Source organism: Garra rufa, chromosome 23 (assembly GCF_049309525.1).
Source record: "Garra rufa chromosome 23, GarRuf1.0, whole genome shotgun sequence".
Lineage (NCBI taxonomy): Eukaryota > Metazoa > Chordata > Actinopteri > Cypriniformes > Cyprinidae > Garra > Garra rufa.
In genome coordinates, this window is record NC_133383.1 from 29759748 (window position 1) to 29787057 (window position 27310).

Below are 27310 nucleotides of genomic sequence, written 5' to 3' on the forward strand. Positions count from 1 at the left end.
GGGACTCAGTTAAACTGTAGATTGAGGTTGGGGCATTGTGGGTTAAATACTTTTTTGTATAAAGAAAAATCATTTTTTTCTCCTTTAATATTCACTCACAAAGACTGTTGAAGCTGATCAAATACCACGATGAAAGTCTTAATTTGAAGTCATTTTCATTTATTTGTGCAGATCGGCTTTTTTAAAGAAAAAATTTCAAAATAGCGAGCCTTGTAGACACGCAAAGTCATTCCCCGTAATATTTTCCCTTCTTTCGGCGCTTCACACTCCAGTCCAGCGGGTGGCACTAAGACGCACACTTCTGTTTGACAAACACCATTTAACCTAAGAGGAAGAAGATTAGTTTCACTGCGCTCTCTGTTGGTTTGTTGTGATTCTGTCTTAGTTCAATCTGTGAGAAATGTAGTTTCTGTAAACAGAAAAATACAGTTTTTGAATCCGGTCAGTAAATAACTGTAATATTCTCATCCTCACAGCTGTGACTAGGTTTGGAAGCAAGCAGGAATATCTGGAGAAGTATCTGCTGAACTGAGATCTGCTGCTGTGAAGATGTTTGTTAAAGTGGAGAGTGAGGAGAACACGAGTGAACTAGAAACCTGGAGAATAAAACAGGAACCAGAACCTTTGAGAATAAAACAGGAGGAACCAGAACCTTTGAGAATAAAACAGGAGGAACCAGAACCTTTGAGAATAAAACAAGAGGAACCAGAACCTTTGAGAATAAAACAGGAGGAACCAGAACCTTTGAGAATAAAACATGAGGAACCAGAACCTTTGAGAATAAAACAGGAGGAACCAGAACCTTTGAGAATAAAACTGGAGGAACAAGGAGGTTGGTTTTTAATCTTCATTCATCTTTAATGTTTGTGGTGCATTATTTCAAGGTTTTAATAGTAGCCTACTGATGTTACTGAAGCTTCTTTAGATTTAGTTAATTGTAATAGAAACAATCTTTAAAGCAGAACAGTCTGTTGAAAGTATAGATGAGGCAGCAAAAGCACTTCCACATCTAGTGAGAAACATTTAAATTCTGCACAGAATTCTTGGTAACATTTTCTATGAAGCCCCTGTTTATAATACATTATAAAGTATTTCTAAGGCATTGTAATGAATGCATTATAAAAAAAAAGCATAATATGTTGTATCATCTCATGAATAATCATAACAATGACAATATACTATAGTACTTGAGTATTTGAGGTTCTAACTTTTAAGATTATGATTATTTATAAGACACAATGAACGGCATATTAAATCTACGCAATTTATAATGGAGTACACCATATCACATTTATTTTTTACGTTATATTACGTTTTATTTTGATGCTATAATATGTTATAACTATGAGGAGATAATCATACTCTTAAAAGCTATAACCACAAATAAGTAAAAAAATTATAATACATCTAAAAATATTTATGTAAAATAAAGAATATATATATATATATATATATATATATAATATATTTCATATTCATATATATATATATATATATATTTCATATTCATATGGGTGGTGTTATACTAATCTACTCACCCCGTGACGTGAACAAGTGAGGGGGTTTGAACGAGCCAATTTAGGGAGTTAGTCTTAACTTTTATAATAAATATCTCTTTGGTTTAGAGACTTTAAGCTTTGCAGCTTCACAAATCTTATCTCAGGGCTCTACGCTCTAGTCAAAATTTTAGGAGCACATTCTAAACAATAATCAAAAAATCTGATAAAAATGTGCCTTCCCATTACGAGGTAATATTTGACTCCTTAAAGTGATTTTACCTTTTTTTTCTTTTCTTTCTTTTTTTTTTTACCTTTTAATATGTTTAATGAGGCTCAGAGGTGGCAGAAGTGCAATCAAATTGCTAAATACATGTTGAGATTAATGTTTCAAATCAAAAAAAATTTAAATACAGAAATATTAAAGATTAAAGGTAAACCCAGGTGGGGACAAGACACTGATTTAATTACTGAATCATATCATTCATTTCATTCCTTCGAACGGATGGTTCATTTAGGAATAAAGCAAGTTACTCTCTTTATGAATGGGAAATTGAATCATTTCACTACATTGGTTTAAAAACGTGCGTTCATTCACCGCTGTGTTTAAATGGAGATGCGCAGCGGCTCAATTGTGACTTGTTTCAGAATAAATTTGATGATAAAATTACAAATCAGGGAATAGTGTTATAGTCAGACAATGTAAGTCACTTTATAATTTCTTGTTTATTTAACTGCTGTATTAAATCAATAAATCAATATTCCCGAAAAAAATAACCAAATGGGAACCATATGGGAACGTTAGGGGAACGTTCTGTGTTTGCATAGTGCCCTATTTTTAAAGATTTTTTTTAATGAGTGTATACAGTATAATTATATATATTAAGCTGAGATAGAGCATTATACATTTTTAATTAATTTGCAACAAAACTATAAAGTTTTCTTGCAACGAATAAAGACAAACATAGTGCTTTTAGCTTGTCCCTCAACATGCACGCGTTCAAGTGATGCTCGGATTTCGTTCTAAAATGCATTCTGATTATTTGCGGGTGAGTCGCGAGTGCATGAGATAAATTAATGATGCAAATAATAACTACATTTTCTAAAATATGAACCTGTTATAAATACTTTTTCATCAGATCAGGCAGACGATTTCATTTGTGTGTGTTCAGAAACGGTGGCATTCCAGATAAAGTAAAGGGAGAGGGGATTAAACCTGTGTTAATGCTATCGAGTACAGTAATGCAGTGGTTTTTCTAAAAAACACCCAGTAAAAACCGTGATGTGGTCAGGACCTTTGAAATATATTTGATGATTGCGCCTGATGTGCCCGCGACCGCTGTTAAAATTAACCATCCATTCGTCATATCATCATTGTTAGGGTATCGTGCTGGTTCGATGAGACGTGAGACGAAGTTCAATAACAATACTTTTAATATGAATGTTCAGAAAGACAAACAGGTACATCCACACACGTAGACTCAATTAATTACAGGAAATGACCGACAAAGACTTCAACTCAAAGACAGACTTATAAAGGCAAACCAATAATGAGACACAGGTGAAACAGATGACACTTAACAAGGACTAAACCAAATAATCACAAACTGACGGGGGAAGACAGAGGGAGAAACCAAATAAGAAAAAGGCAAAAGACATGAAACATAAGGAGACATGTAGCAATCATGCATAACGAAGAATTCAAATAGAAATATAAATGCGGATGGGTGGCGGGCGGATCATTGATTTGAAGCTGCGGATTCGGGTGACGTTTGAGCTCATCCACGCATCTCTGAACATGTTAGGAGTTTCAGTGTTGGCAGCCCTTTATTGTGGAAGTTGTATTTTAATTACCGTAAGAAAGTACTAGTTCAAAAAAATAAATAAAATTGAATTACTAATGCTTAATAAATGAAGCAGTTATTTTTATTTAGTTAAAAACAGGCCAAAAGAGACCTCCTTAAGTTCAAGGACTGTAGTCGAAAACTATCAGCAGCTTGCTTGCTAACATATTAGCCCCAGTGTTATAAGTTATGTTTTATTTATCCTGTATCAGAGTCTGAGAATTTAACAAAGTTCCACTGAGGTGGAGGAGGTGACAGCTCTCACAAACACTGCAGCGTTGCGATTTAGGGCTACGTTACTCCGCCTCGCTCTGAGACAGTGATGCACGGATGGTGCTTACATCCACAGGTGCTGCGGAAAATCCACGGCTCGGGTATTCTAATTACTTGTGGGTGGGTCGCGGGTGGATGAGTTTAATCAATAATGATGCAATCATTAACTACATTTTCTAAAATCTGAACCTGAGTTATGTGGTGAGGACCGTGGGGCCAGCTTCTTTTTAAATGTATTATGATGATTGCACGTGATGTGCCCCCTCCTGCACCGTCCTCTCCTTCACCCCAGATACTGCGAGTTTATACCTATGGTCACGTCCAGATGTCAGTAAACGTTAATTTTTTCAGCATGGATTTGGCTTAAAAGCACGAGTCAATAAGCCTATGTAACTGTGCAGCGATGTGCAGATCAGCTGTTTAAATGAACCATCCATTCATCATATTATCATGCAAAACTAAGAATTAGAGTAATTGTAATGGGAAGATTGTGTGCGGTTAGCGGGTGGGTGGCGGGCGGATTACACTATTGCCTGATTTTGCTTTATTTCATTATCAAAAGTAGTCTGAAACAAGTCACAACTGAGCCGCTGTGTATCTCCATTGAAACAGCGTTGTTTCGTTTATGAATGAACGTGCATTTTTTAACAAATCTAGTGAAATGATTAAATTTCCCATACTTAAAGACAGTCTCTTGCTTTATTCAGGAATGAATCAGCTGTTAGAACGAATCAAATGAATGATATGATTCAGTAATTAAATCAGTGTCTTGCCGCCACCTGCTGGCAGATCCTTTCAGTTATATAAATCATTTAATATTTCTGTATTCAAAATTTTATATTTAAAACATTAATCTCAGCTCTAAAACTTTTATGTAAATGATTGGCAGTTTTTTATATTATCTGTTTTATATATTTAATACTTGGTCAGTTTGATTTGTTTGGTTAACTTTGGTTAAATCTTTTATTTTAATACTGTGCAGTGCACAAAATTAAGATCCGAGAGATGGTTCTAGTCAGTGTTCATGATGTTAAGTTTAGAGATGTTGTGCATCCACTTATTATTACTGTGTCCAAATCTGCTTCTGGTGCCACCATCTGTAGGGTTGTAGCACTGTCCTCAAATGTTAGTTTGTTCATGTTTCTCAGCTGAAAACAAGTTACTAAAAATTAACCATTTTTAATTTTTTTTCAGAGTTGATTAAAGAAAAAGAGGAAAATGAAGAATCAAGTCAAGTTGAGGACAAAAATCTTTTCAAAACTGGAGAAAAACCATTGAGTTGCTTTCAAGTCAAACAGAAAGATTTAAAGAAAAGAAGAGCAAAGAAATGTTTAACTTGTGATCAATGTGGGAAGAGTTTTTCACGCTTATCAAACTTTAAGGAGCACATGAACATCCACACTAGAGAGAAGCAGTACACATGTGATCAATGTGGTAAAGTGTATTTAGGGGCTTCAGGTCTGAGGAGTCACTTGAAAATTCATACAAAGGTGAAGCCACATTCATGCTCTTTGTGCGGTAAGAGTTTTTGGCGTCTAAAAAGTTTGCGAGTATATGAGAATATAAATACTGGTGTGAGAGAATGCATGTGTTCTAAGTGTGAAAAGAGTTCTACTTCAGTAAATTATTTAAAACTGCATAAGAGGATCCACTCTGGAGAGAAATCTTATGAATGTTCACAGTGTTACAAGAAATTCAGTAAGTCAGGAGACCTGAACATACATGAGATGAACCACAATGGAGAGAAACCTTATCAGTGTTCCCACTGCAACAAGAGATTTAGTCAATCAGTACATTTGAAAAGGCATGAGATGATCCACACTGGAGAGAAACCTTATCAGTGTTCACACTGCAACAAGAGATTTAGTCGGTCAGCATGTCTGAAAACACATGAGATGATCCACACTGGAGAGAAACCTTATCAGTGTTCCCACTGCAACAAGAGATTTAGTCAGTCTGTACATTTGAAAATACATGAGAGGATCCACACTGGAGAGAAACCTTATAAGTGTTCACACTGCAACAAGAGATTTAGTCATTCAGCATATCTGAAATCACATGAGATGATCCACACTGGAGAAAAACCTTATCATTGTTCACACTGCAACAAGAAATTTAACCAGTCATCTTATCTGAAAATACATGAGAGGATCCACACCGGAGAGAAACCTTATGAGTGTTCACATTGCAACAAGAGATTTAGTCAGTTAGTACATTTGAAAACGCACGAGAGGATCCACACTGGATAGAAACTTTATAAAAAGTTCACACTGCAACCAGAGATTTAGTCAGTCAGTACATCTGAAAATACATGAGAGGATCCACACTGGAAAACAACCGTATCATTGCAATGCATGTGGGAAGCGTTTTATTCATCGTCTGCTGTTGTTTTTTTGTGTATATATCTGGCAAATCTACATATGGCTGGTCTTGCATGTATTTGTTTACCCATCCCTACTTGTAAATTAGTAGGAGAGAGATCAATGTCATTAGTATTCAATTTACTTTTAGTAGTTAAGTATCATTTTGCTTTAAGTCATTATTAAATGTTACCTTTTTGTTAATACATTATCTTTACTGATTCAACTGATTGTATTTGCATAAGAAAAAAAAAACTTTAATAGTTGAAAGCCATGGTGTTTTGGGCTTTGTTAAAAATATCTAAATAAAGATTTTAAATGGAATTGAATTAAAAGCCTTTATTGTCTTTGTATTTTTCTGCATACAGTGAAATGAGGAGCATTAATCCTGACTGGTGTTGAAAAAAAACCATGTACCACAGATAGTGTATGAGACTAGAGACTGTACAGTATCATTATAAAAGTATATACTACAACCGATAATATTAATAATAATAATTTTGCACATTGAGGTTTATATACATAGGCCTATATAAAGGGCTGGATATGGGGCCTGACTATTTTCTTTAATGTGGGCCCGTCAGATTTTTATATATATAAATAATTTTTATGTGCCAACAGAGCATATGATGGTTTTTTAGAGCTTGCATGATGTGTTTTCCCCGTGGGTCATTGTACAATGTTGGTTGGCCCATTGTGTGTGTGTGTGTGTGTATGTGTATATATATATATTAGGGATGCACCGATATGAATTGGCCGATCATGCTTGCGCATTTTGTCAGTAAAGCCAGTTCTGTAATCAGCGGTAAATGCCATCAGGTGCGTGATTTCACGTTGAGCCGCATATACTACACACAGCCGTTGTTTACCGACCAGCTGCGCAAATCAATGTTCATTATCAGTGTGAATGTGCGCAGCTAGTCAGTGAACAACGGCTGTGTGTAGTATATACGGCTCAACGTGAAATCATGCATCTGATGCCATTTACCGCTGATTACAGAACCGGCTTTACTGACAAAACGCGCAAGAGATCGGCCGATACATATCGGTGCATCCCTAATATATATATATATATATATATATATATATATATATATATATAATGTAATTCCAAGTCAATCACACTTCTGTGAAATCTAACTGTCCACTTAGGAAAAAGCACTGAGTGACAATCAATTTCACATGCTGTTGTGCAAATGGAATAGACAACAAGTGGAAATTATAGGCAATTAGCAAGACACCCCCAATAAAGGAGTGGTTCTGCAGGTAGTGACCACAGACCACTTCTCATTTCCTATGCTTTCTGGCTGATGTTTTGGTCATCTTTGAATGCTGGCGGTGCTCTCACTCTAGTGGATGCATGAGACGGAGTCTTTCTTACTTACTTTCGCCTTCTACCCCTCCTGGGGCATAGGCCGCCGACAAGGGATTTCCAGCCATCTCATTCTTGGGCTTTTCTTTCCAGTTGGCTCCATGTCATTCCCATGGTCTTGATGTCTTGGTCTTGGTGTCTCGGTCGACCTCTTTTCCGCTTGCCTTGTGGGTTCCAATTTAAGGCTTGTCTGGTAATGTCTGTGTACTCTGCTTGTGCCTTTGCTTTCTCAGCTTGTGTGCGACTCTTGTTAACAACCATCTTCTTATCTTTCCTTTCCTTGATCTTGCCCAAACTATCTGCAGAGATCCACTCTTTGTGTTGGTATTTATTGATGCCTAGCACTTCCTGGCATGTCCCCATCACTGCTACCTTTATTCCTTCCCATTTGCTCTCGAGGGTAACTCCCTCTCCTTTCTTCAGGTCTTGCAGGGCTTGAACCTTGTTACTGAGGGTAACCTTAAACTCTTGCTGCTTGCTTATATCTCTCAGGAGGGCTGTGTTGTACTTGTGTCGTGCTGAGCGTGTCGTTATCCAGTTCTTCTTCACCTTAAGCTTCAGTCTATCCACCACCAAGATGTGGTCTGAAGCCACGTTCGCTCCTCTCCTTACCCTCCATCCTGTATAGACCGTCTAAATCTCTTATTAATGCAGATGTGGTCGATCTGCAGATGTGGTCGATCTGGTTCTCCGTTGTATGGTCGGGTGACACCCAGGTGGCTTTATGAATGTTTTTGTGGGGTAATACCCTGCCACCAATGACCAAGTTGTTCAAAGCGCATAAGTCTGCTAGTCTCATGCCATTTTCGTTTATGTCCCCAAGTCCATGGCACCCCATGATGTCTTCGTACCCAGTGTTGTCCCTTCCGATCTTGGCATTTAGGTCTCCCATCAAAATGGTCAAATCTCTCTCTGGGTACTTCTCTATGATATACTGTAGTCTGTTGTAAAACTGATCCTTGTCTTCTTCATCGCTGTCGTTCGTGGGAGCGTAACACTGGATGATTTTCATGTTTATTTTATTTTTCTTGGTTCGAAAAGATGCTGCAATAAATCTTGGTCCATGGGCTACCCAGCCTATGAGTGTTCTCTGAGCTTCCTTTGACAGCATTAACACTACTCCCTGGGTGGGCCAGCAACCCAGCAGCAGGACCGCTACCTCTGCCTTTCTGCAAGGAGGAACAGGAAGAACACAGCCAGAGCCCTGCAAAACGACCTCCAGCAGGCCACAAATGTGCATGTGTCTGCTCAAACGGTCAGAAACAGACTCTATGAGGGCCCGACGTCCACAGGTTGGGGTTGTGCTTACAGCCCATCACCATGAAGGGTGTTTGGCATTTGCCAGAGAACACAAAGATTGGCAAATTTGTCACTGGCTCCCTGTGCTCTTCACAGATGTAAACAGGTTAACACTGAGCACATGTGATAGACGTGACAGAGTCTGGAGACGCAGTGGAGAACAATCTGCTGCCTGCAACATCCTCCAGCATGACCGGTTTGGCAGTGGGTTAGTATTGGCATGGGGTGGCATTTCTTTGGAGGGCTGCACAGCCCTACCTGTGCTCGCCTGAGGTAGCCTGACTACCATTAGGTATATAGATGAGATCCTCAGACCCCTTGTGAGACCATATGCTGGTGCGGTTGGCCCTGGGTTCCTCCTAATGCAAGACAATTCTAGACCTCATGTGGATGGAGTGTGTCAACAGTTCCTGCAAGACGAAGGCATTGATGCTATGGACTGGCCCGCCTGTTCCCCAGACCTGAATCCAATTGAGCACATCTGGGACATCATGTCTCGCTCCATCCACCAACGCCACATGCACCACAGACTGTCCAGGAGTTGGTGGATGCTTTAGTCCAGGTCTGAGAGGAGATCGCTCAGAAGACCATCCGCCACCTCATCAGGAGCATGCCCAGGCGTTGTAGGGAGGTCATACAGGCACATGGAGTCCACACACACTACTGATCCTCATTTTGACTTGTTTTAAGGACATTACATCAAAGTTGGATCAGCCTGTTGTATGTTTTTCCACTTCAGTTTTTGTGTGACTCCAAATCCAGACCTCCATGGATTATTAAATTTGATTTGTGATTTTGCTGTCGGCACATTCAACTATATAAAGAAGTATTTAATAAGAATATTTAATTCATGCAGATCTAGGATGTGTTATTTTAGTGTTCCCTTTATTTTTGAGCAGTGTATTTGCTCTGTGAAGGAAGGCACACTTTGTGTCCCCTAAAGTCTCAGGCAGACAGTCCAGAACCAGGCAGGAAAATACTGAATGGTGGTGACACCATAAGATATATAAGATAAGGGATTAAGATGGAATTTTCCAGTTATCCTGTCTGAATTTAGCCTTAAATTGCATGAAAGCTAGCCTGGAAAAGCCAGACCCTAATCTATTAAGATTATGGGTCTGGGATCGAGCAATGAAAACTGCTTAACTCGAGGGGCGGCGCCAAGCATACATTTGAAACTCTAACTGCGCGCAATTGGATAACGCCACGACCAATCACAACAATACACGCTTAGCTACGAGCAGAGCTAAATGATGTTTCATTAACAAAGTTCGGGAAAAGCGTGTCAGATGCTTAGCGTAAACATCACAAGTCAATCAGCGCCATAGGTTTAAATACAGCTGACTCACCTCAATTTACTCGATGGTTTATCAGTAAACCTCCACCACCCCATCTCATCACTCCGAGTTCTCGCTACTTCTATTGGGGGGTAACGTACTCTGGGTTCGGGCCACTCCCAAGCTCGGAGCCCTTCACCGGACAGCAAGCCAAACATGCACTACTAATCTCCGGCTAATTATATGTAAGCGTGAACTGGTGAATTGATAGATTAAACTCTTGCCGTATCCAGTCGGCAAAACAGCAAAAACGTCCTTCTTGCAGAGGAACGATTCGAGTTTTCGGTTTTCTGTTCCTCTTTTATATGGAAATCCAAGTCTAACTTGTTCATTGTAGCGGCCAAAGCCGTTTCAAACAACTTGTTGTTCATCTGTAGCGGCAGCGATCTTTCAAAGTTTACTATATGATTCGGACGTCGCAGTGCTGTCATCAACAGTTTAGCTCGCCTCTGTCCCGCCTACATCAGATACACCGATTTGATTGGTTCCCACAATTGCTTACGTATTGCAGTAACCTGCATCATTGCTCGATGCCAGAGTGTCTTGCAGAGACAATTCAAATTGTGCTCTCGCCAGACCTCTGGATTTCCAGGGTACATGAAAGCAGAAATTTAGCTAAATTAAGCTAAATTAAATTACTATGAAGATGTATTCTTTATTCTTGCTCAAGAGACCTGCTCAATGATGATTTTAGTGCCTGCACCACCTGAGGGTCTCCACTGACAGAGCCTGTGATGTGACTGTTGTCTGCACAGTGCTGCATAATATATAATATTGCCAGCCTAGGAAAAGATAGAGCTTTGAGAATTGCTTTGGATATTGACTAGAACATAGTTGCCATCTTCCCAGATAACAGAAATAGACTGGTCATAGAACAATACATAGCACATTATTTCAGTTAATTCTGTTTTGATTTAGCCTATGTTTTAATAAAAGATAATGTATGTCACTCGTTCATTTTTATTTGGCATTGGTAGCACACACTGTGTGGTTATCTTCCTAAATTCTAGTTCCACTTCACTGGATCAATGACTATATAGTGTACCGGACATTCATGAAAAATGTAAGAGACCGCAATGTTTTGGGTTCTTTTATTTTATTTGGAGAGATAAAATAACAATGATTACACATTGTGATACAATCATGGTTACAGTGTCAACTGAAATCACTTAGTTCTCTTTCTAGTTTCTGGATTTCCAAGTCCAGTTTCCTCAGTGTCTTGCATTTAATTTCCATCTCAGGTTCCATGTCCTGCAGCTTTCTCTTGTTCACCTTGATCTTGAGTTCTGCCAGCTCTATCTCTCTCTTAAGATGCGTAGTGTAGAGAGGTCTGACAGTTGGTGAATTCTGTAATACACCCATCAATAAGCACAGCTGGATTTGTACATCATGTAGATTACGTTAGGCAATACTCACTATGTTACCAGGCTGCACTGTTACAAATATGATATTTTCTATCAGCACCACATCACTGACTTCCTATCCATTATGAACTTAAGATTTCCAAAAAACTGGCATGATACCTCTAGCCTTCTGGAGTCCAGTGTCTCATCATCATCATCATCGTCATCAGAAGTGAACTCCACTGCTGCCATATTCAACAGAACTTGTATTAATAGTTTTGTCAGGACATGCCAAACCTATGAGTAGTGTTGTCAAAAGTCCCGGTACTTCGGTACCAAGTCGGTACTAAAAAAAATAAAACGTTACGGTACCAGGTTTTCTTTAGTACCGGTAGTACCGACTATCCGGTCAACCCGGTTCTTGATACGCTATACAAAAGGTGCGCGCTGCGCAGTTGCGCTCTCTTTATTAAAGCACCAGCGCTGCTGCTGATGCCGCGGCTCTGACTCCACTTGTTGACAAAGAAGAGCCAGGCTTGCTCCAAATAGTTTGGATTTGCGGCTGAACAAGGCGAACATCATAGATCATCAAAAAACTATTTGCAAAAGATGTCGTCTAGATTCTCTCGAAAGGAGGAAACACATCAAACTTAAAACACCTCAAAGACCGACTCCAGGATCAAATAAAAGATTTCAAGTAAGGTAAGTTTCATTTTAATTTCATATTTAGAGCATTGTTGCGTATTTTAATTTGAATGTCAGACTGAAATAAACATCACCGTTTGTGTAGTGAATCGTTAGCATAAGCGCGGCTAACGCTAATATGCTGGGCCTTAATGAATTTGAAACAACGCTCCTATAACTTTTGTTAGAGTAAAAAAAAAATAAGGACATGATGTATTTACTATTTTTTACACACAAATGACCCGTGTATCCAAAATGTGTGTGTTCGAGAATGTACAAATGTGACGTTAATTTATGTCCTTAATATCAGTCTGTCAGAAAACGTTCTTGGCTGGATAACTCTAGCAGGTTTAAAAAGCTTATTAATAATAAATATGAATGCAGTTTGGATAGAATAAAAGTGCAATCAAATAAAACACGTTTTATTCCCTGTTTAGTTTGGTAATACTTTACAATAAGATCAAATTCATGCATCATATTCTAACATAATCTTAAAGTGAACAATATATTTTTACAACATTAATTCATGTTTGTGAATGTTATTTAATACAAACACATGATCATTCATGTTTGTTCATGTTTAACAGATTAACATGATTTTATGCATTAGTAAATGTTGAAATTAGCCTAACCTCACAAAGAATAATTGCCATGTAACTACTGTTTATTGTTAAGCAATGTTATCTAGCTAATGAACATTGTAAAGTGTTTTAAATACTGCAGTTTTCATCTGTGATAGACACTGGTCTTAATATATGTAATCTTATCTAAATTTATTATAACAGCTGAGGTTTGTTATTTACTGAAAATTAATATTTTTGCTGGTGTCAGACTTAGCACACTGCTTTACTTAAGTATATTATTTTTTTCTTTTTACAGTTGCAGAAGATCATGAAAGACCCCAGCGAACTCTAAAACAGACAACAGTTACAGATGTTTTTCCGCAGCAGCAGAAATATGACAAAGTTTTGGGTGAAGCTTGTTTACATTTTTTATGCCTGTAATTTATTTAGATGTTATTTAACTACTAAAATGTTTACAATCCTTGAAATACTTTTTTAACCTGTGGAAAAACTAACAAAATTTTACATAAGTATAAAGAATTTTTTTTACAAAGTTTTTTTGTACATTTTATTTTTGCTTAACTTTATTAATAAAAAAATAGTGTGTTGCTCAATTAATATGTTATTGTGTTTTGCTTTGGTACCGAAATTGGTACCGAGAACCGTGGATTTTCAGTGGTATTGGTACCGAATACTGAAATTTTGGTACCGTGACAACACTACCTATGAGTTTAATAAAGAGTACTCACCGGATCAGAGTCTGCTGGCTCCTGAAGTGTAAGGCCCCGATCACACTGAACGCGTTTTTGCAGTTGGAGGCGCCTCTTTTGAATGGTTTTCTGTTGGCAGTGAGCGTTCTGCACACTGCTTATGCGCCCCCGGCGCCTCATGTTTTTGCAGGAGCGCTCTGAGCACCTGAAGTTGATAAAAAAAATCAACTCTGAGTGGAAAATCGCCCAATGTCATTCGCGTTCTTTTCCATTGTCCAATCGAATGAATGGAGAGGCGGGTCTTCTGTTGTGGTGACGAAAGTTTACCGTCGCTTAAAAAGTCCGGAGACTGCAAGAAATGGAGGAGAAACCTTTGGTGTCTGTCGTGGGTAACCCGGAGCTGTATTTTTTAGGGTTTCTGCTAATAGGACAGTTTACTTAACAGCAAAAAAATAAGATTTTAGAGCGCTCTTGCTATAATCCTTTGATTTGACTGACAGGACAGCTGTTTTGGTCGTTGCTTAGCAACATAAAAAAAACTGCAGCACATTGCTCTTTTTTAAAAGTCACCAAAAAAAAAAAAAAACGGCAGTGCTGTGCGCCTCGCGTTTTTTAAACTAAAAGGCGCGTTCGGTGTGATCGGCCCCCAAGTGTGTTACCAGACACTGCAAGGTAAGGCAAAGTCAGACAGTCCACATAACAAAATCTAAACATTTGATTTTTTTCATGTGCAGTTGAACAGCAAACATGTACCTTGTGTGAAGAGGTCAGTTTCTCTTGCTGATGTCCCTTCGTAGATCCCTTCCATCACTGGCTTCTCTTTATTCAACTCCTCTGCTGTGCAGAAGTTTTGGGTTGAAGAGCCAGATATATGAGCCTTTTTAAATCCTAAAATCATAGAGACAATAAAATATGTCAGCAAACACTATTCACCTTTTTTTTTTTTTTCAGTAATCAAGTCAGTTACCAGCCTGCAAAATGTTCTTTTTCTTAATCTGGACTTGCTGCCATGTCCTTTTTTTGCCATACATGTTTCAGTATAAAGAATGGATAGGTAAAAGAGATAAAATAGATAAAAAAATATATATATCAAATTATCAGATTACAGATTAGATCAAATAAATGAGCTAGACAAAAACACCCTTAATAAAATAGATAAGAGTAGATAAATGGGGTCGATAAAATAGATGTGCAAAGTGGATAAGTGTTTGCAAATAATCCTCATGATAAATTTCCAATGGTCACATCTGAGGCAAAGTGTACAACTGTTAATTTGTGGAAATTACAAGTAACCCCTTAATTGTAATTATGATGGTTTCAGTGGAGCACTGCTTATTTGGACTACTTTTGCTACTTTTTTTATTATAGCAGCCATATTTCCCATTTTAAATATTATGTTTCACCTCTTCATATGTTTCCATTAGAAGCTGTTGCTCAGTTGGCGAAAGGTATGCCGCACAGGATTTATCCATTTTTTGGATTCTGTGATTGATCTTGTGGTCTGTTTAAGAATGCTGTGAACATGCACTTATCCCAACTATCTACACCTCGCTTGACAGAGCTGCACGTTCTCATCCTGAATCAGCAAACCTGCGCTAAATAAACTATGTAAATCTGTGCCTTTTTGTTATCTCCCCTTTCCTAATTCTACTTTTGTGCTATACCCCACTGGAAGCCTCCTCAATCCTCGTTCCTCGCCTCCTCACATTGCAGAGGATTGAGATATCCTTCAAGATGGTTCAATTGGAGTTCAATCAAGAGGAGTGAGGAAAAAATTAGGCATGAATTTGAGTATTGTGAGAAGCACCCCTAGAAGCTTCCAAGCAGGTGTTAGCTGAAGCTGGTTGGAGCTCAACTGTGAAGAACTATGGCCCGCAGAAACTAAGCTAAATTGTATTGTGTAACATTTCATACCTGCGTCCATCTTTTTTGGTGCTCTCTTTTTTCTGCCATGTTGACAGCTGATTTGCTGTGAGCAAAAAAAAAAAAAATTAGGATTAGTTCAAATCTCTGTCAAAGAACTGTTTTTATTGAGCCTGAGGTCATATTGTTCCTTGTTTATTGCACTGGTGTCACACAAAATCATCTTTGAAACACCTCTTTGGCATTCAAGTGCAGCTCCTATCTCTTTGAATGGGGAAAATGTTCACTAAACTTATGATTAAATTTCACATTTGAAACCACCAATGAAATCTTACAACAACTGTCTCGTAACAGTTTCTGCACCCTTGAAGACATTAAAATGCATTAAATAAAAACCTCTGAAAGTGCAGTTTAATATGGAAACTTGTTTAGCTACGGAACTTATTGTATACATTAAAATATGAGAGAAATATTTAAGTATTGGTGCATGCCAATGCATGTTACCCTGTAAAATATGCTCAAAATGTATGAGCATTTTCTCCTTTCTCAATGTCCCTCAGGTGGGAACTCAAAGGGACACTGGACCTTTGCTGTCCACTTTTGAGCCTTGGAACGTTTGCCCAATAAAAGAAGAGGGACATATCCAAGAGCTTTGAGCTTTTCCATCTAAAATATAAGAATGTCAAACAATACAGATTTAAAAAATGGTTTGTAATAAATATGAGAGAGAAAAAAACATCTATTTAACCTTGTGCCACTCCAAACCAACACTTTTTTTTTTTTGCTATAGGCTGCATTGTGTCACTTTACCAAAATCCGTGAAAATAATATAAATTACTCTTCATTTGAACTGTCAGTTTACAGGAATTAAAATGTATTGCCAATCGTACTAATTGTCTGTGTTTAAAATCAAGCAATTTGCCACACTACAAAAAAGAAACAAAAACACATTGATTAATAAAATGAATGCAATACCATATTAAAAATATATATATATATATATATATGTTTACAGACAGGTCTTAGACTAAGCCAGGATTAGGCCATAGTTCAATTAAGACATGTAAGTCATTTTTATAAATGTACTTAGAAACTGACATTACTGTTGTTCATCTTGAGACAAAACAAGATATTGATATAATTTAAGATCAATCAATGCTAATTTATTTCAGAAGAGACAGCTAAGACTTACTTTTTAGTCTAGGACTAGACTTCAGCCTTATCTGTGAAACCAGGGACTAGTTACACATTTTTAAGATGAATTAGAAGCTTTAAAAATACAGGCCCAGGGTTGTATTGTCTTTTTTGGGGTTAAATGTTACACATAATAACTGTCTTGTTTAGACTACTTAAGCACTTTTATTTTTCGAGAGCCAGACATTTTAATTAGGATCAAATAAGTGAGTTCAGCTTTGAGAATGAAAACCAACCTGTTGGACTCTAAACGTTTCTTCAATCTTCATGTCTTCACTCTCCTCTTTGATTAACGCCAGTGTTTATGTGCATGGACACTTTATCCTATTTTTAAGATGAGAATAATTAACAGAAAGTATATTATTCTCAAAAATACATGGAACCTAAATCTCAAAGTGCATCTCAATCTGCTCCCTAGTTCAGCAATCAGATCTGAATCAGATGATTTGGATTCTCAGTTTTTCTACTTGAACAATGGACTTATTCACATATGGAGAGCGAAATTAGGTCACTTTTTCTGTTATAAATTTGAGGATGAGCAATGAACAGTTCAGTTAATAAATACAAGACACAACACCTGGTTCACTGGAAACTCAATCTCAACTAGAAGAATGTTATCAAAAACTATAATTATGTTATATTAGTGTTATGATTTTAGTGAAGTTAAACGCTTTGAAAACAAAACAGACCATATTATCATTTTCATCCAATCCTTAGAGAAGATTAGTTGATTTTTAGTGTGGATTTGTTATTGACTTTTGTTTGTAATGCATTTCCAACAACTGAAAACTGAGATCTTAGTATGTAACTTGTTTATATTACAATCATATTTTAGCACAGATTATGTGCCATTTTTAAAGAAGATAATCTGGGGAAATGTTTCTCTAAAAATACAGAGTATATTTTCAAGAGATGCTCGCAGTGACTTGATCTTCTTCAGACAATCAGCAGCGTCTGTGTTTGTCTACAGATCTTACCACCGCTGTAGAAAACTATTGTTGACAGTGTATTAACTTTTCATCTATCTGACTGCTACAGTTTTCTCAATTGTAGACGTAAGAATATAATAGTAATTAAGATACTTGGCAAACCACAGAAGCTTTTAACTCAACTTCTTATAAAAAGGACGAGGAAGAAAATGAGGAGTATCCTGTCAGAATTTCCTTTTTGGCAAATAAAAATGATTTAGGATGTCCTTCATCCCAAATTCTTAACTCTGCAAGTAACTGACAAAATTCATGCAAAGATTGAAATTAACCTTTTTTTCTTACATGAATCTGTTTGTATAGGAAAGGAAAGGAGGTGAAGTGAGGCCAAGTATGGTGACCCATACAAGGAATTTGTGCTCTGCATTTAACCCATCCAAGTGCACACACACAGTAGTGAACACACACACACACACCGTGAACACACACCCGGTATATAGACCCTTTTCACATTTATGGGGTTGTCAGAAATTGAAGTAGTCATCGTTTTGTAAACTTCTGTAGTGTAAAATAGAAACTGTGACAAATTCATGTCGTGTCGTCATTTACCCCAATAGCAAAAAAAAAAAAAGTAAGATCACTGACAGTGTTTCAATGATTTTTCAAAAGAGGAATAAATACACAAACAATATAACAAGACACTGATTACAATAGTCCAAAGAGTGCTAGATCAAATTTGCCATCACACCCTCTTTGTAACAGTTACACAGCAGCATTAACTAGTTTAATGTGAATTTAATGGCAAGGTATAAAAACAGAAAGTGTTAGTTTAGTCTTTTAAATGTAAAAAATATAGAAAAATATTCCTAGATTTTTGATGTTAATAACTTTAGACAAGCATCATGATGTGAGTACGAAATTATATGCTATATACAACATGTCTATGATATATTTGTGATTCTAGAGAGCAGTGCACCAATATGGGACTTTTATTTTGCTCTGGTGATGTGACGTCATAAAGATGCGCTGCGCTCCTCATCTGTTGTGATTTGCCTGAAGAAAGGTTTGTGATTTTAAAGTTTTTAGATCAATAGAATCAAACTGCTACATTAATTAAAGCATTTGCAAACTGTGTAAAATAAACACATCATTATTAAATATAACGTTGTAATGCTTTATTTAGTGTTACTTAAAACGTTAGCCTTTAGTAACAGAGAAGCGCATCTCATTTCGGTCTCTATGTCATAAATCAATCGTTTGATGATAAGAAGTGATGAGAGAAACTGAGAATGGGAGTCATCTTTGCTATTAATCACGGGATTGGGATGGTACAGGATAAAATATTAACGGGAGCGGGAATCTACCAATAGGAAAGACGACAAAAAAAGAAAAAAGGAAATGTAGCAGAATAGTAGGCAGATTTTGGGACATACTACTTCGTCTTTCACTGTTTAAACTGCCCTGTTAGTTAACATCATCTACATTTCGTTAAATTTGATTTCCTACCATATTAGAGAGAAATGAAGAGGCATTTTCTTTCGGGAGTCTTTCATGCCGAGAACTCTGCTCGTGTTTGCATAATGATGCATTTATAAAGTTAATGACCAAACCTATCATTATAAAATTTCATAATGTTGCTGCACATGAAATATAACACGGATAACATTAAATAAATATTTTTATCACTTACACCCCTCTCTCTACCTGTCCGTTGGTCGCGCATGTCCGCCATGTTTGTAGTTTTTTAACACTTTTTATGCGTGTTTGTAGTTCTAATCAAATTCTCGTTCACCTCACAATTTGTTGTGGGCAATATTAGCCATTAGAGTGCGCATTGATCTGCACTTCAAATTCTGAAGTTAAGTAGTATAGACCATCCGGGAAACTTTGGAATACTTTTTTAAAACATACTACGATTTGGGACATACTAATTCTATTTTCGAACACTATTTAGGACTGATGGTATGCAAATTGGGACGCAGCATATAACTGTTCATAAATGTAAACTATAAATGTATTGTTTACTCAACAAAAAATGAGTAAAATGCAGCTTTATATGTTGTTTGGGTTTATTAAACTATTGTAGACATGGTGTGTGAACTACTGTTTTCTTTTATTTGCTGTCTCCGGTTTCTAGATTTTCTCCAGAAAATCTAGAAACAGGGGCTCAGCAGCTGGTCTAAAACAGGATGGGAAGCAGATAAAATCATATGTATTAACTAAACACTAAATTAAGAAAAAAATATATGGGAGCGGGAGTCATTTTAAATGGGAACGGGATGGGAGTGGGAGTCATTTTACCGGGAGCGGGATGGGACGGGATTATTTTTTAAACTTTGGTCTGGGAGTGGGACGGGACAAGATTTCTTTATATGGGAGTGGGACGGGACAGGAGTGGAAATCCACTCCCGTGTCATCCTCTACAACAAACACAAACGAGTGGAATGACAACCGTTATTGTTCTCATGAAAGTGTAATATATTATATATGAACAAATAATTGAATACCAATAATAAATAAAAATAAAAAATAGCCTGCCTAAATACATTTTATATAGAAGTATACGCACACAGAGATTCATAGTTTGTATTGATTTTTTCTTTCTATTAATTATTCTCATCTTAAACAGGACAATGTGTTCAAACATACAGAAAAAACTCCTGGAGAATCAACAGAGATCCACGTGACACACTATTATAAAGATGGCATTTATTAAAGAGGAGAGTGATGACATGAAGATTGAAGAAACACTGAAACATGAAGATACTGTGGAACAAACAAAGATGGGGTTTATTAAAGTGGAGAATGAAGAAACATTCAGAGTCAAACATGAAGATACTGAGGAACAAAAAGGTTGGTTTTTATTCTCAAAGCTGTACTCATTACAGAAATGAATATACAGAATATTTATGAATAATGTCAGACGAGTGTAGAAGTGTTTTGACATTTGACAGAAGTTGAGATCACATACTAACACTATCTTTAAGTGCAGCTGAGAAGATCCTGCTTTCACATTTGTTATTATGGCCATTTGTTGTGATGATATCAGGCATTTAAGTTGTAGCATTAATTTGGAATTAGCCTAAACCTCATAAAAGTTCACTGAGACTATACAAATGGAACAGATCACACTTTTTCATGCAATTCTGCCAGTAAGATTATTTCATTTACCAATATATATATATATATATATATATATATATATATATATATATATATATAATTTTTTTTTTTTTGTCGACCAAGCTAATGTAGGACATACAGAAAAATAGGAGAAAACAGTGTTGTAAATATAAAGCAAGTCTGACAATACAATAAACACAAAAAATAAGCCAAAACAAAAGCATTAATATTTAAGTTAAATTCTGATGTAATTATGTGAGGTGTGAGTTTGTAATGTATAAGTTGTACAGCTTATCTTGTGTATATATAAAGTTAAAAAGGGAATAAGGAGGAAATGAGGAAAAAGGAAAAGAAGGAGAAAATATATAAAATAAATTACTGGTTAAAGAAAGGAAATTAAGAAAATATTTAAAATAATATTGTAACGGAATGAGTCTGGACGACTGAAGTGAGGATCCAATTGCACACAGACAAGGGAGAAACATGGAAGGTTGAGTGAATAAAGATCACACTGTCTGTACTGGAGTGCCCTCTACTGGAGCTCCAGGGCAATCCAACTGAAGACCATAACAAATATCAATATAATCAAGTAAATAAATAGATGACCACTGTTCAGGAGGCATATGTAAAACTTACCCCAAGGTACTGTCTTTTAACATGACAATGGTATTGACCAGTGGTTCTCAAACTGGTGTACATGAGGTGATGGAGGGGGTACGAAAAACAAAAGGCTGAGCTTTGGCATTATTTTAATTCAACCCCGATGAAAGGTTAAGTTGAGGAGTAGGCATAAATTGACCTCAGGTTGTTGTGTGTTTCCCATGCATTGATTTATCGGCGCAGACTAAAATATCATTACCACATTTATTTTCTAAAAGGAGCACTGTATATTTCAAAATCAATGTTTTTATATCACTGTATCTCTGAAGGAAAAAAAATTCTGAAGGTTCGGAAATTTTCTGCATGTAATGCCAGATAAAGCTACCAGTCACGGATGGAGCATTTGAGTTCTCTTGATCTGAGAGGCAAGGACTCTGCTTTGAGAGATCTGTGCACAGTCATATCAGGTTCTTAAGCCTCTTCTTTTTTGCTCCCCTGTTAGGCTGCTTCTGTCATTGATCTTAGCAGTGCTCCCTCACTCTCGAGGGTCTCTATGCGCACGCTATGGGAAAGCGCCTGGGTCTCCATGGAGCTTCGTGAGGCAACCATACCAGGTGTATAAGGCCTTTCCTAAATGGCCTCCCCGATGACTGCCTCTGTGCTTATTATAGGGTCAATTATGAGCATGCTGCTCTCTGGAGCTATACTTTTTTTTTGTTTCATCATGTTCTTAGTCCATCTTGCCTCCCTGTTAGGTGTCTTATGTAGTTGAGCACAACGGTGCTCTCCCCTCTCTCAAGAGTCCCCTATGAGTTCAACATTCCCAAGGTGAGCGTCAGAGTTCCCTTCTCATCTTTTAGTTTAGTCCTCCACTCCCTGAAGCTGCATTGGAGTAAATGTAAAGTATTTAATGAAATCCTCAGGCAGAGTGACAGATATATAGGATGACTTGAACATACACGCAGATAGTAGGTAACGATGAAGCCGGACAGAGAAACTAAGAAATCAAACAAACTTATAAAGGGGTGCTAATGACAAAAGACAGGTGATGGGATAGCTCTAACGAGCTGGAAGAACCAAATATGGGCATTGGGGAAAAAACAAAACAAAGTTCAAGGGCGTGACCTTACACCCCCCTCCGGTAGGCGTGACCTTGTGCAGACAAAAAAAACTAAACAAAGACTATGGAGGAGTCTTCGGTGGAGCAGAGAGGTGGTAATGGGAGTCCTGAGGTGAAGTTGTGACGATGACTGACCAAGGCGGAGCCATAAGGACGATGGAGCCCATGGAGCTGATGGACCAACGGGTGGCGGTGGAGACGAAGGAGCAAAGAGTCGGGGAGGAGCTGCAGTGTCAGAGGGCCGAGGCGGAGTCCGGGACTCTGAGGCAGGAAGCAAAGACAAGGGATCCTCCATGACGCCAGTGTAGACTGGCAGACCCGTGTCGAACCCACCGCACAGATGGTGAGCTAAGGGTCTGACAGGAAACAGCGGCAGCAGGGCTGCTAGACAGGGGCAACTGAGGGAGGATGGGTGAGAAATCCACACAGACCCACAGTTCAAGGAACACAGGAAGTTCATTGTCTATATTCTTAGTGAAATTAATCAAATCTTGTTGCATCTCTAGCTGTCCCAGGTCCAGTATTACCTCACCCTCAGTGAGCACCCTCACTACCCACTAAACTCTCTGCCGTTGCAGACACAGTGGCCTGCTAATGCACCTGGTCAAACAGGCTTTGATCTACCTCCATGGCGATCATCCGTGATGTCTCTCTTGTAGGCAATGGCTCTGTTGAAATGGACTCTGGCTCTCCATTGTTGGTGGGCTGGGGCTTGTGCCCCGCATGTTAGGGTGGTGGCTGGCTGGGCTCTGGGTCCGGAGTGGCACTGGCGAGTTTCTCCAGGAAAAAGCCTCATGGGCCGTTCTCAGACAACAGCACTCTGTACGCCATGTGTAAGATTGAGTCAAAGAACGGACAGAGTGCGTCCTCCTGGTAGCTGATGGTGTTAGCCAGCATCTGGAACAGTCTTGTGTATCCCTCAAGCAATCTCTCCCACTGCTTCAGCATAAGGAGGGGGAATTCTGGACAAAAGGAGGGGGTCCATGTAGGGAGACATAGCTGAATAAAAGACTGAGGAAAAAATGAGAAACAAAAACGAGGGAAAATATGGAGATAACTGTTTTGGTCCGGCTATCTGTCACGATACGTGTATGAATGTGCAACGCAGTGTAGGAGTAAATGCAAAGTCTTTAATAAAATCCTCAGGCAGGTTAACAAACAGACAAGATGATTGGAACATACACTCACAGTAGGTAACATTGAAGCCGGACAGAGAAACTCAGAAATCAAACTTATAAAGGTGTTCTAATTACAACGACAGGTGATGGGAATGAGGCTGATAAGCAGGAAGAACCAAATATGGGCATTGGGAAAAACCAAAATGTAAAGTCAAAGGGTGTGACTACAATGCTAAAATGACTTTTTTTTGTTTTTCAATTATCCACTTCTGGGACCGTTTTCAAAAAGCTTGATTTTCCTTAACATAAATGCCATCTCAGTGTGGATGGAAGACCAAAACAGAGGCCTTCAAATGGAAACGTTTTATTGTAGACCAAGCATAAAAGATAGAATGGGAAATTAATTTCTGGGGACAACTTTACACTTATTGGTTTGAACTACTGTTATATTTAGTGATAGAGCTGATGAAACTGATGAGATTATTGCTTGTGAATAAATTACTTTAACAAAAAAAATAATAATAAAAACAAATCTTACATATAACTAAGGCCTTGTCCACACAGAGATGTGTTTAGGTTGCATACACATCAATTTTGTATTGAATAGGTGTTTTGTCCAGACGAATCTGGTGTTTTGGGAGAATGAAACAGTTATTTATTTGAACCAGGTCCCAGAGTGGATAAATCTGAAAGCGACACTCTTGCGGTTTCGTATTGTACAGTGAATCTGTAAAACATGAACAAACACTGAATGATTGTCTTTTTATTAACTAATATTAACAGATTAATAAATGCATTGTTTCGTGTTTTGCATACTGCACGCAAGGTTTATGGGCATTGCCAAAATTTTATTTTCCGTTTTTAGTGTATCTCTGTGACAGACTTACTTTTACATACTTCTCTGCACTGTTAAAAATTTTACCTTTATCCTAATTATCTCGTTAACTTCAACACTGCTTCATGGTCTATATGTGTCCACACTCAGAGTTTTAAATTAACACTGGGGATTTTGCTGTGCAGGAGATTTTTTGGTAACGTGGCAATCAGAAAATAAGGATTCAATAGATAATATTTAAGACTACTAAAGCATTTATACTCAAATGGAGACATGAAGAATCAGCACATGAATCTCAACAATGGTGACAATTCAAAAGCTTCATGCTGCAATGCATGCTGGGTATCAGCACAAAACCTCACCATTGTTGATATTGATACGTGATTCTTGATGTGTGTATCTAAACTATACCAAATTTGTTTTTGTTTTTTTTAAATGAGTGGTGTTTTCATAACTGGATGCTCATGTTTTTTTTTTTGTTTTTGTTTGTTTTTTAAATCTAGCAGAGAGGAGTAAATATTTAATTGTGCCTAACTGGTGTGTTTTTGTACAAGAGAGATCTGTTAGTTTAATTTAGTTTTGCGGGTGACCATTGTGCTGGAGAGTAGAGCTTGTGCTTCAGGCAATGATGAGCCGCAAGCACTGAGGTTTTCCTGCTTTATTTAGAGACAGTAATTGTGGAATTGCTGATATAGTGACAATCTCTTTACTAAGCACTTTATTACACAAATTTGTGCTTTTGTTAGTTAATGAAAATCTATAAAGATTTGAGGTCGATTGCTGCTTTATTACACTTTAAGTGTTTCTGGGTTTATATTAAGAAATATTTCTTCTTAGTGGACTCAAATGAAATAAGTTCACTGTACTAACACCATATAAACAATAGTTTTTTTTTTTTTTTTAACTCAAATGGTTTGAAGCAATTGGTTTCCAAAATAAAATGAGTTACCACATGGTATAATAACGGTAACATACTGTAAAAATGAAGAGCTATAAATTAACGGTAGAGAGTAGTTTAATTTTAGTATTTTTTATATTGTGTTCCCAGAGCTGTAATTATAATATTGCTAAAGATTTTTGAGAGATTAATGAGAATTTTCCACCATTTCTCATCCTCTGACAGTTAGGGCTGCACGATTAATCGCACAATGTTGTGAGGCGCGTTTAGTCAATGAAGCCGGAACTTTGATTAGTAGTAAATCTACGCCAAATTGCTCTCTTAATCGAATGCGATTTTAGCTTGTCAGTGATTTACTGCTCTGTGTGTTTATTGCCGCTCCAGCTGAACGCACGTGATGGAGATTTACTACTAACCGACAGTCTGTTTTGGTGTTTTCCATTGAAATGGTCAAGTGTAACAGCTAACTTTTATGATTGACTAACATAATTGCCCCCTTAATAAAAGAAGGTTATTGTGTGATTGAATTTTCTATCTGTCGGTTGAGTGGGAAGTTTGTCCTCTTTCTTTTTTTCCTAGTCTCTCTCTAAATTTGTTGAATTTTACCCCTAGGAGATATAAAAATGGTATATAATAATTGAGATCAGTCTATATAGATTTCCTAGATTTAATTAATTGTATAACAGACAACTTAATCTCTGTAGGGTACCGGCCGACCAGGATCAGGTTTGGACACCCTAGTATAGGATCTAAGATCTATGCATTACATATCTACATGTTTTGATGTTAATTGTTTTGTGCCATTAAACTGGGGTTAACTTTTATCTCTGTTTTTTCACCTTAGACCGAACATCGCTGAAAGAGGAGAGGGAAGTACTGAATGAAACTGAAGAGAAAGATCAGTTTGAGAATCTTCATAATTTCATATCTGGAGAAAAATCTTTTTGTTCTTTAGAATCTGAAAAGGTTTCTAAACAAAAAAGAGCTCAGAAGACTGGAACTTTGAGTATTTTCTCTTGCTGTCAGTGTGAAAATAGTTTCAAAAAAAGAGAACACCTTAAAAGGCACATGAGAGTTCACACTGGAGAGAAACCTTATGCCTGCCAACAGTGTGGAAAGAGTTTCAGTCAAAAAGGAAGCCTTGACAGGCACATGAAGATTCACACTGGAGAAAAGCCTTGCATATGCAACCAGTGTGGAAAGAGTTTCACTCATAAAGAATGCCTTAAAATTCACATGAGAGTTCACACTGGAGAGAAGCCTTACACATGCAAACAGTGTGTAAAGAGTTTCAGGCAACGAGGACAACTTGACAAGCACATGAAGGTCCACACTGGAGAGAAGCCATACACATGCAAACAGTGTGGAAAGAGTTTCAGTCAAAAAGAAAGCCTTGACAGGCACATGAGAATTCACATTGGAGAAAAGCCTTACATATGCAGCCAATGTGGAAAGAGTTTCATTCAACGAGGACAACTTGACACACACGTGAATATCCACACTGGAGAGAAGCCTTACACATGCAAACAGTGTGGAAAGAATTTCATTCAACGAGGACAACTTGACACACACATGAATATCCACACTGGAGAGAAGCCTTACACATGCAAACAGTGTGGAAAGAATTTCATTCAACGAGGACAACTTGACACACACATGAATATCCACACTGGAGAGAAGCCTTACACATGCAAACAGTGTAGAAAGAGTTTTACTCGAAAAGGAAGCCTTGATAGTCACATGAGAATCAACACAGGAGAGAATCCTTACACATGCAAACAGTGTGGAAAAAGTTTCTGTAGAAAATCAAAACTTAAATACCACATGCGTATTCACACTTTGGAGAGCCTTTTTACCTGCCAACAGTGTGGAAAAAGTTTCACTCGTAAAGAAAGCCTTAACAGACACATGACAATTCACACTGGAGAGAAGCCTTACACCTGCAACCAGTGTGGAAACAGTTTCACTCAAAAAGGAAGCCTTGGCAGGCACATGAAGATTCATAATCAAAAGAAGCCTTATTGAGGGTTCCAAATGGAATCCTATACAGGGCTTCTACAATGAAATTCTAATTCACATTTTAAAGCAATGTGTTTTGTCCATGGTACACTTTACCGTGTCAACTGGCAATATGGACTATGGACAAATGGACTCTGTCTACAGTGTAAGAACTTCACATTTGAATGTCATGAATTGAAGAGATATCTCACAGGAAGTGCACAGTTTTTTGGTTGAAGCATGAAAAAGGACACTGTTAGCATTTTAACATCAGTGTGTATGGATTTAATTTGCACACGTCAGTTACTTGCTCATTTCTACTACCAACATTGGCGGTTTTGTGGAAGGCTTTAA

General features: G+C 37.6%; 1 protein-coding gene across 2 annotated transcripts; it reads left to right on the forward strand.

Annotated features, from left to right (window-relative positions):
- Positions 1-375: 375 nt before the first annotated feature.
- LOC141299294 (uncharacterized) lies at positions 376-27310 on the forward strand. Of its 2 annotated transcripts, XM_073829651.1 has the most exons (3): positions 376-832; positions 4808-5837; positions 26023-27310. In XM_073829651.1, the coding sequence occupies exons 1-3, from the start codon at positions 550-552 to the stop codon at positions 26981-26983; spliced, it is 2274 nt and encodes a 757-aa protein (XP_073685752.1). In that variant the 5' UTR covers positions 376-549; the 3' UTR covers positions 26984-27310. The 2 variants fall into 2 exon arrangements, with proteins under 2 accessions (XP_073685752.1, XP_073685751.1); XM_073829650.1 differs by lacking the exons at positions 376-832; positions 4808-5837 and adding an exon at positions 19899-20117 and having other exon boundaries at positions 25803-27310.

What these genes read in the sequence shown, in the direction of transcription:
- LOC141299294 (XM_073829651.1), top strand. Translation starts at nt 550, where the DNA reads ATGTTTGTTAAAGTGGAGAGTGAGGAGAACACGAGTGAACTAGAAACC. An exon ending in AAAACTGGAGGAACAAGGAG is followed by an intron (nt 833 to 4,807) that starts GTTGGTTTTTAA and finishes ATTTTTTTTCAG; the next exon opens with AGTTGATTAAAGAAAAAGAG. An exon ending in CAGTTAGTACATTTGAAAAC is followed by an intron (nt 5,838 to 26,022) that starts GCACGAGAGGAT and finishes ACACCTTAAAAG; the next exon opens with GCACATGAGAGTTCACACTG.